Source organism: Manis pentadactyla, chromosome 3, assembly GCF_030020395.1.
Source record: "Manis pentadactyla isolate mManPen7 chromosome 3, mManPen7.hap1, whole genome shotgun sequence".
Taxonomy (NCBI): Eukaryota; Metazoa; Chordata; class Mammalia; order Pholidota; family Manidae; genus Manis; species Manis pentadactyla.
The window spans coordinates 82,532,250-82,542,280 of NC_080021.1; the positions used below are offsets into that span (position 1 = coordinate 82,532,250).

The 10,031-nt window shown below is 36.7% G+C and overlaps 1 protein-coding gene across 1 annotated transcript in view; it reads right to left on the minus strand.

Annotated features, from left to right (window-relative positions):
• LOC118922865 (ankyrin repeat domain-containing protein 26-like) overlaps positions 1–9,328 on the minus strand; it is a 121,647-nt gene extending 112,319 nt beyond the window's left edge. Inside the window, 3 exon segments of the mRNA XM_057499338.1 lie at positions 5,788–5,961; positions 6,123–6,237; positions 8,908–9,328. Coding sequence (XP_057355321.1) covers positions 5,788–5,961; positions 6,123–6,237; positions 8,908–9,158 — 540 coding nt within the window. The 5' untranslated portion in view covers positions 9,159–9,328.
• Between the last annotated feature and the right edge of the window lie 703 nt (positions 9,329–10,031).

Sequence of the window (10,031 nt, forward strand, 5' to 3'; positions counted from 1 at the left end):
AATCTCTTTACTTCCAAGCTTTAAAACATAGTATTAACTGCTTTAAGTATTTTTACTGAATTAATAACCTAAGTGATTCTCCCTAGTGTTTCTTACAATAATTATTCAAAGAATATGTACTTTACCAAAAGTTAATGACTGCGCCCCAATGAAAAAATTCCATGATCTGTTCGAGAAATATTATAAAGCTGTGCATTGTATGTCTAGTATTAAAGAAAATCTGTTTAACTTTGACCAATACTTTTTTGTGGCAAACATTAACAGCTGAGGAATTAGTTTCAGGGATACAGTTTTGATAGCTTGTCAGTAAAGTGAAGGTTTTCTTCAAGTTATACATACTTGCTTGATTCTCTTCTATCAATGATACCAGGTTCCCTGATGTCAATGTGAGGCACTCCTGCTCCAAATGGGTCACTAGGAAATGGGCTCTGAATTAAAAGAGACGGGCTTCAAATGAAATTTGACTGCTTATTACTATGGTTCATGGTCCATGGATTTTGTCCTACTGTAAGAAGATAGTTTTATCTTAGCTGTCAGTAAGCTCACTATGAAATTTTATTCTCAGTTGTTAAGATAGTCCTTGGACCCTGCATATCAACTTAAAAAAAATCTGTTTTTATTCTGGTTTCCATTTTAATTGCTACTTAAAATTATATTCCATGCAAAATATGAATCAAAAATAAAAATATAATGACCTATCAATAAAACTTCTAATACTGATCTATATGGATTATTTTTAGCATAATGGAAGTTACTAAATCAGTTGTACTGTTAAGAAACAATGCTTAAGAGAAAGATATAATTGTCTGCAATATGTATAACTTAGTCAACTATAACCAAGATTAACTTCATCAGGCTTAGTGACATTCCAGTGGGAATATGATATAGCATATAAAAAGCTTTTTAAAAAACCAGCTATAAATTCCAACTAAAAAATTCAATCCTGTTCCTGAGGTTAATATAAAATATGAAATCTACATTATAAATTAATATAGACTATCTTGAAAATCTTGAAAATTTTATCAAAATATACTATACAATAGGAACTGTGACCTAACTGTGCAGAGGCAAAGTAGGTGACCCAAGGAAGTAAAGACCCTAGATAGACACAGGAGAACAGAAAAGGGGCAGCCTCTACACAGCACACGTAACAGTGGGATGGGCTCAGTGTTCCAGATATGATTAAGAAATGCCTAAAACCCAGATTTCTGCATGAATCTCCTACATTTTAAATATTGACTCACTTTATGGAGGCAAACTAAACATATCCAATAACATTACATGTTATTTTTCCAAAGGGTTGTATATAAAGCAAATATTTATATGTAAAATCTTTCTTTAGTATCATATGGTTTATCAAAATATTGGACCCCAACATGTAAATAAAAATTGCTATTAAGCTTCCTAATACCCACTCCAAGGATTTTTCTTAATGAGTATAGTCTTATCTTCAAGTATAAAACACAGTGGCTCGTTACCCACATCAGCAAATCTTCACCCCCACCAGCACAGCTACTATCTGTCAGCACGCGAAGATGTTACAGAAGCATTGGCTGTATTCTCCATGCTGTACTATTATTGCTGTGATCAGCATACACTATGATTGAAAAATTTTGTGCCCGTTTATCAGTCTCCACCTCCCCTCCCACCCACCCCAACCATCCCCCCCATGATAACCACAAGTCCCTTCTAGGTCTGTGAGTCTACTGCTATTTGTTCCTTCTGTTTTGCTTTGTTTTTTTTTTTTGCTTTGTTTTTATATTCCACAAATAAGTGAAATCATATGGTATTTGTCTTTCTCCACCTGGCTTATTTCACTGAGCATAATACACTCTAGCTCCATCTGTATTGTTACAAATGGTAGGATTTATTTTCTTCCTATGGCTGAATAATATTCCATTGTGTATATGTACCACATCTTCTTTATCCATTCATCTATTGTCGCTTAGGTTGCTTCCATATCTTGGCTATTGTAAATAGTGCTGCAATAAACAGAGGTGTTTATGTATCTTTTCAAATCAGGTATTTTGTTTTCTACAGGTAAATTTCTAGGAGTGGAATTACTGGGTCAAAAAGTATTTCTATTTTTAGTTTTTTGAGGAACCTCCATGGTGCTTTCCACAGTGGTTGAACTAATTTACATTCCCACCAACAGTAGGGGGTTTCCCTTTCTCTGCATCCTTGCCAACACTTGTTATTTCTTCTCTTTTGGATGGTGGCCATTCTAACTCGTGTGGGGTGATATCTCACTGTGGTTTTTATTTGCATTTCCATGATGACAAGCAATGTGGAGCATCTTTTCATATGCCTGTTGGCCATCTGTACTTAGGAAGAATGTTGGTTCAGGTTCTCTGCCCATTTTTTAATAAGGCTATTTGGGTTTTTTTGGTGTTAAGGCATATGAGCTCCTTATATATTTTGGATGTTAACTCCTCTTCAGATAAATCATTTACAAATATATTCTCCCATACTGTAGGATGCCTTTTGGTTTTGCTCATGGTGTCATTTGCTGTTCAGAAGCTTTTTAGTTTGATGTAGTAACACTTGTTCATTTTTTATTTTGTTTTCCTTGTCTGAGGAGATGTATCCAGGAAAAAAACTGCTCATATTTATGTTCAAGAGATATCTGCCTGTTTTCTTCTGAGCTTTATGATTTCCATTCTCACATTCAGGTCTTTGATCCATTTTGAATTTACTTTTGGGGATATGGAGTTAGTCAGTAATCCACTTTCATTCTCTTCCATGTAGCTGTCCTGTTTTTCCCACCACCAATTATTGAAGAGGCTATATTCTCCCCATTATATGATATGGCTCCTTTGTTGTATATTAATCGATCATATATGCATGGGCAAATATATGGGCCCTCTCTCTATTCTGTTCCATTCATCTATGGTCTGTTCTTGTGCCAGTACTATATTACTTTGATTACTGTAGCTTTGTAATACAGCTTGAAGTCAGGAAGCACGATCCCCCCCCTTTTGTTCTTCTTTCTCAGGATTGCTTTGGCTATTCAGCATCTTTTGTGATTCCATATGAATATTACAACTATTTATTCCGTTCAAAATGCTGGTGGAATTCTGATAAGGATTGCATTGAACCTGTAAATTGCTTTGGGCAGGATGATCATTTTGACAATATTAATTCTTCCTATCCATGAGCACAGGATAGATTTCCACTTTTTGTGTCTTCTTTAATTTCTTCCATGAATGTCTTATAGTTTTCAGAATATAGGTTTTTCACTTCTATGGTTAGGTTTATTCCTAGGTATTTTATTCTTTTTGATGCAATAGCTACAATCTATTTGTATTTAATTCTCCGAGACTATTAATCAAATGGGTGACTAGTTCACAGGACTGCTGGAACAAAGTTATTAAAACTTTTCCCATGTATTGTCACTAACTACATGGATTTCAATGTTCAAAACTGCCATTCTAACTATGCCAGAGCTCTACAAATTTAAAAAATACTGAAACAGTCTATCACACTGCTTCAGCTAAAAAGAAGATCCGTGATTTATTACTATTGCAATCAGAAAGCAGTGCTTGCAATAACAAATTTGTTGGCCTAACGACCTGAGTAACAAAAGGTGCAAAATTCTCCAAGGGTCAGCCCCTACTTAAGAAGACTACCCAGAAGGCAATTTCTAAAGACACTCTAAGTGCCAGTGAATAACTGATGATTGGAAGGAGAAAAGGTGTTATTCCTTAAGCCAAAATATATGACCAATAATATTCTTTTTCAATTTCTCAGTCACATAGGTAGAGCCAGACGGAAGTCAGGCTAACATAATTGGAAAGGAGAGAGCTGAAGGAAGTAGTGCCTATCAAACCCCAATTCTTCTAGAAATTTCTTAAGTTTTTGAGATCTTCAAATTTAGATATTACAATTATCCATTCAGTATTTCTTATACAAGAGCTGTACCAGTAACCCAAGGAAATATTTATAAATATATACATCCAGGCCTTATTAGACTTAGTCAAAATCTTCAGGGGACAGTCTAAGCTTAAGTTTTTTTAAAGTTTCCCAGGCAATGCTGATTCACCAGCACAGTTCTAGCTGAGAACTGGCAAACTGGACAATCACTTCAGTCTCATGTCTCACATATTTAGGCCAAATCCCTCTATTTTGATTTGGTAAAAAAAAAAAAGAAAGCATAAGCATAAGAAATGAGTCACTTAGCAAAACAGCATTTAATTTTCCAGGGCAGGGGTAGAACAGGGACTAGTAAGTAAACTAAATGTAATTTGATTTCATTATTTAAAAACTCCTCCCTTCCCATCAAGACATTCTAGATTTGAAGGCACTTTAGACTCTTATCTACCTGGCTGTTTCTGTTAGAATAGGCTATCAGTTCTTCCCTCATTTCCCATTTCATCACCAGCTGTTCACTGACAGTTTGGTTCCTCAGAGTCCTCCTAAAATCAATCTGTAAGCAAGTTTATAACTCACTCATCCTCTTTCCCAAACTAAAAATTATTATCCCCCAAAGCTGGAGACATCTTGCCTAAACATGTAAAAACAAGGAAGGGAAAAAAAACAACATAAAAACTTCTTTTTATTCCCTTTCATTTGCCAAATTTCAAAACTGGCCTGCATATTTTTCATTACTCTCTCCTTTTCCTTTTTCCCTCTTAAGCTTTAGCCAATGAAAGATGAGTAACTTTGATACTCATCTTTTCACTCTTTTATGAAATAGGAACTTGTCAACAGCAGCCACAATTTTATATTATAAATGCATTTGTTTTGAGTTTCAGATAAAGCCTATTTCCAAGGAATTTGGCTTTCTTGTTTTTTTACACTAATTAGAAAAAAAACTTGGGTGGGACAAAAATACTTGAAAGAAAAGCTTTACTTTAACAAATTTGGTCTTTTCACAAATATTTGCCATAAATGCATACAAGAAAGTTGTACTCTCTAATGCTTCTTTAGAAGAGTCATTATTTAAAGTGCAATCTTAGACAAGTTATTTCAAAATATTTTCAGTCAGGAAATGCTTGAGTTTCCAAATATGTAAAATCGACATTCTGTCAACCAAGTATGCTCCTGCAGGCTGCACCGTGGGAATTAATGTATGTCCTAAAACAGACAGACCAGCTTCACAATCCCCACCATCACCTGCTCCCCACGTACAGCTACAATAATGCGACGAGCTACACAAGGCTGAGCAGGAGCTACTCTCTGATGTGAGAAACCATAAGGTGGTACATGGCTGGCAGAGTGGCTGCCAGCACAAGTGAATGCCCCGCTGATATCAACATAACCTGGCCCATCACACTGACCTTCAAGAGCCCTGGGGTCCTAGAGTGCCCAGAGCATGTGGTCTGCTGTTTCCCCTCCCACATGTACTCACCCAGCTCCTCTGGCCTGCTACCAGCTCTCTATTTCTCATCAGACCCATCCCCAGCAGCACCCATTTCCTAAGGCCCTGCAGAACCTCCAGCCTCCACCATCACCTCACACCCTCTCAGCCTTCAGTCTTTTGTGGGCTCTGAGCCCACCACCCACTCCCACACACTCACAGGAAGGTCTTCCTTCTGGCGTGGAACAGTGGCCAAGAGAGTTTTGCCCTCTATATGGGCACCACGTTTCTCTAGCCCTCTCTGACTTGGATTTGGAATTGTTTCCATGGTGACAGAGCCTGATGTATAGTATTCAGTGTGTGTGTGTGTGTGTGTGTGTGTGTGTGTGTGTGTGTGTGTGTAAAAGAGAATTTTATATATTTATTGCGACTAAAAAAATTGAAAACATTATTTCAAATATTTATAAATAAAATGGGGTAATCTGTACCTTGTTTCTTGCCTCAATGTTTGCGTTGTGTGAAAGCAGCTTTTCAGCTATTGATAAATTCTGACCAAGGGCAGCATAGTGGAGAGCAGTGTTGCCACCGATGTCTGTAAGATTTGGATTGGCACCATGTTCTAGAAGAATAGTTGCACATTCCTCCTGCTGGCATTGCACGGCCTATCAGTATTATACCAAGAAACAGACTGTAAATTCTAGGATTTCAATCTGAACACTTCATAGACTTTGCAATTAGTTATATTTAAATGAGATGAATTCATTTCTCTTTTCAGCTATTACATAAAATCCATCTCAGGCTGGCATAGATGGCTCCTACATACCTTAATAAGAGCTGTCCTGTTTTCATTATCATATAGGTTAAGCTGGCATTTTCTCTCTACTAGGAGAGTTACTACCTCTGCATGGCCATTAGCACAGGCCAAATGGAGAGCAGTCCTAGGAAAGAATGAACACTTTTTAGGAAATTATAATGCACTGTTTCAAAACATTGCAATTATTCATGCAATTGTAAATATTAAATAGCATGTATTAAATAAACAAGTATTTATTTTTTCCTGGAGAAGGTACAATATTTATTAGCCTTAGTAGTCACCACATTAATGAAAGAGCAGTCTATCTGAATAAAAGAGCATGGACCTTGGGATTCAGCTCACCTTGGTTTGAATCCTACTTTAGCGATCCTAAGTCTTGCTGTGCCTCAATTTCCTCATCAACAAAATGGGGATAAAAGTAAGTTATCTCACAGGACACTACTGTTATGCTTAAATGAGAATCTATGCTAAGTTTTAAAACAGTTCCTAGCACAAATAGGTCAGCAATTGTTATATTATTACTATTACTACTACTTTACAAAGATAATTATTTCAATTGAGTAAAATGATATACTTACACCTACTTTGCAAATATGTTTTAAGGATTAGAGAGAACACTGCATCATAATGACTTTAAGATTCTCATTTTCTCACATTTGAACATCTCTGACATTGCAATTCAACTTATAATTCATAATGTCTGACAACTATAATTGGCAGCACTTAAAAATGTTTCTTATTGGTGCATAAAATAGTGCAGCATCACACAATACTATCCGTGGTGGTGTAGCACCACACCATTGTGATTAAAATTAAGTGAAATAATGGTATACACAACAGATCTATTGCAGTTCACATACTTGGCACTTGAATAAATTCAGTTCTTAAAAGCATATAAGGGTTCTGTCCGGAACTATCAAAAGAAAAAGAGAATTTTTTAAAAGTATTTCTTATTTTGATTTTCAAGAAACTTTAAGCCAAGGAAACTCAGGATTCAAGTGAATATGGATAGCTCATTTTATTCAATATTTAGATTTACAGCTTGTTTGAAAACCAGGTATTTCCAAAGATCAACTTAGTACTGAATACTATTATAAATTTTGAAAAAGACAGGTAAAGATTATCTTTTACAATTTTGTATCTTGAGAAATGCTTTTGTTTGAAAGAGAGGAGGAAATGCTTCAATTGAAATTAGATCCCAATACTTCAATTTTTAAATTTCTCACCTTGTTCACACTGGACAACATGAAGTTTTTAAGAATGAAAGGATCCTGAGTATAGTATGTCTGCTACATAATAGGTATTCAGGTTATATTTGATTAATAGATTTTAAAAATGGATATAGTTCGAAAGTTCGATATTTTTCAAGAAAAGTTACAGAGGCAATAGTTTTGCAATAGTAATATTTGCTATTTTTTATTTTCATAAGGACATGACTAAAATTTTATAAGCTTTTGCCACAGTAATCACTTATATTTACCAGTTTTTATTTTCACAAGGATGTAATGAAATGATGGTTCTACCATTGTTTACATATCAGGTAATAAAGCTACATATAAAAAAGTATGTAATTAAACATATACACAATAAAAATTATAGACACAGATAAAAAGATTCCTTTTACTTCTGAAGAAGCTGTTATCAAAAGATACCAACCCTCAAAAAAAATTTTTTTAAGTTATTTTTAATCTGTGCAAGATTCATATTTCTGCTTCGCAACAGGATTATTTCATTAATAAACTCTTACTACATCTATACATTGTCATTGTAGAGCTCACAGATTTTTCAAAAAGGAAAAGAAAAATTCACTGCTAATACAAATTCCTTCTGGAACTTATTTTTGTGGAATACTAATCTAGCTAGTTTTCTTCAGGTAGGTATTTCTCCACAATTTATGAAAAACTCACCTTTTCCTACTAATAAGAATTGTCACCAGAATCAAGCTCTGAAGTCTTACATATATTTGGGAGCTTGGTCATTTTCCATTCTGTTCCATACATTTATTTGTCTTTTCAGCTGTTAGTAATGGAATACTTTGTAAAAATTAACAGCACATTTTGATATCTAGAAGGGCAAATCTTTGTCTAGTATACATAATTTTTCTAAATATCATTGCAGCGATAAATTAGGGACAGCATGTGAAACCCCTAATTTTTAAAAACATATTTTTATTTGGCTTATGTAAAATTAACAAATGTAAGAAGAGAACACATTTTGAGAAAATGAATCTTCCTGTTCAAGAATATTTTCCCACCTCAAAAGTCTTTTCCGTGGTCCATCAGGAAATAACATCTATGTACATACATGTGCACCAAAATAAAATGGACACTGGATTTTACCCAAAGAATTTATATAAATTGATCGATTACATAAATTTTTATTTTTCTTATTATGTGTTATGCACTGTTATGCACTAATACTTTTTGTTAGGCACTTTTATACCATTATGCACCTTTCTGTATTATCAAACATTATAGTATGAAATGTGTACATTAAAAATAAAATGCTGTCCATACCTCATTTCGTTTTTCTATTATTGATGTTTAGCTAAGTCACTGAAAAACTGTCAGTCAAATGCTGTATAAGGGAAATTACGAGTGGGTCTGAAACCAGCTATAGTTTTAGTCTCTGCTGCTTGGGCCTGGGCGCCTGACTGTCATCAGGCTTCCAAGACCCAGGTGCAGCGGAGCCTCGCGCCAGGAGGCTCGGCTCCCCAGGGGAGCCAGGGAAGGTGCGCACTTTCCGGGTCGGCCCACCTCCTCCCGAGCCGCCCTGGCCTCCCAGTCCCTGTTACCTGTTCATCTTGTCTCTATCATTTAAGCCATTTTTTCCGAGCAATAGGACCTGCTGCACTTGGGCTACTTTGCCCAAGTTGGCAGCCTTGTGTATCTTCCCAAGATCTTTGTCTGCAATGTGGTACCCGGGCTGGGAGTCGGCTCTCTTGCTGTCCTTCCGCAGGCCGCCCCCGCTGTCCCTCCGCTCGCTGCTGGAGGGGCCCCAAGGAGAGTCGCTCTGCCTACCCCAGAAACCAAAAATCTTCTTCATCGCGGAGCCAACGGGCTTCCAGAGACACCCTCAGCTCCGGCGCTGCCTTCCGCCAGTGCTATGAGATAAGCCAACCGGGTCTGGCCACAACCGCCCAACTCGGATCGGCGGTTTCGAATCTTTCAGCTGAGACTAACTGTCGGCTGGCAAAGCCGCTCAACACACGTGCGCGGGCGCCTCACCGAGACTGCGTCACTGCGCTTGCGTTCAGGGCACCCGTCCAAGGGTGCGGAGAGCGCATGTGCGGGACCCATACGTCACGAATCAAAGCGTTTCGCTGGTGAGCAGCGTTGGCTCCCCGTGAAGGTGGTGAGAGTTAGCTCAGTATTTCAGGAAATTTATGAAAGTTAAGCTAATAGATATGGAAAAACGGTCTTTGTGTACGTCTGGACTTGCAGTGCCAAGAAACTTCAGGATGCTGAGAACCTCTTCCCCAGAAAACTCCCCTGAAAAATTCTAAACCTCCTTATGCGTTAGTTTTCCTTCTACATCCGTCTGGGCCCCAGGAGGTCTCCAAGGAACTTAGTGGATTCGGAAAGTGGTTTTCTTGGTTTCAGAGATTATGGCAATGTGTATTATTAACTGCAGACTTAGGAGAAAAGAATACATATTCTCCAGATGAAATGTAAACATTTCTGCAAGCATCTTATCCTTTCTCTTTGGCCCAACCTTATATTTATGTTTTATTTTTATTTTTTGCTTTATTTCTCCCCAATTAAATCTTTACTCAATCTAAGATTTATTTTGGAGCATGGCTTATCACTTGAGAACTTAAAAAAAAAAGTTATTTACTTGTCCTAAACCACTGTTTCTCACGTAGTTTAAAACACCACTTTATTGAACATTAAATTCTCTGGTACATTTTTTTCATTT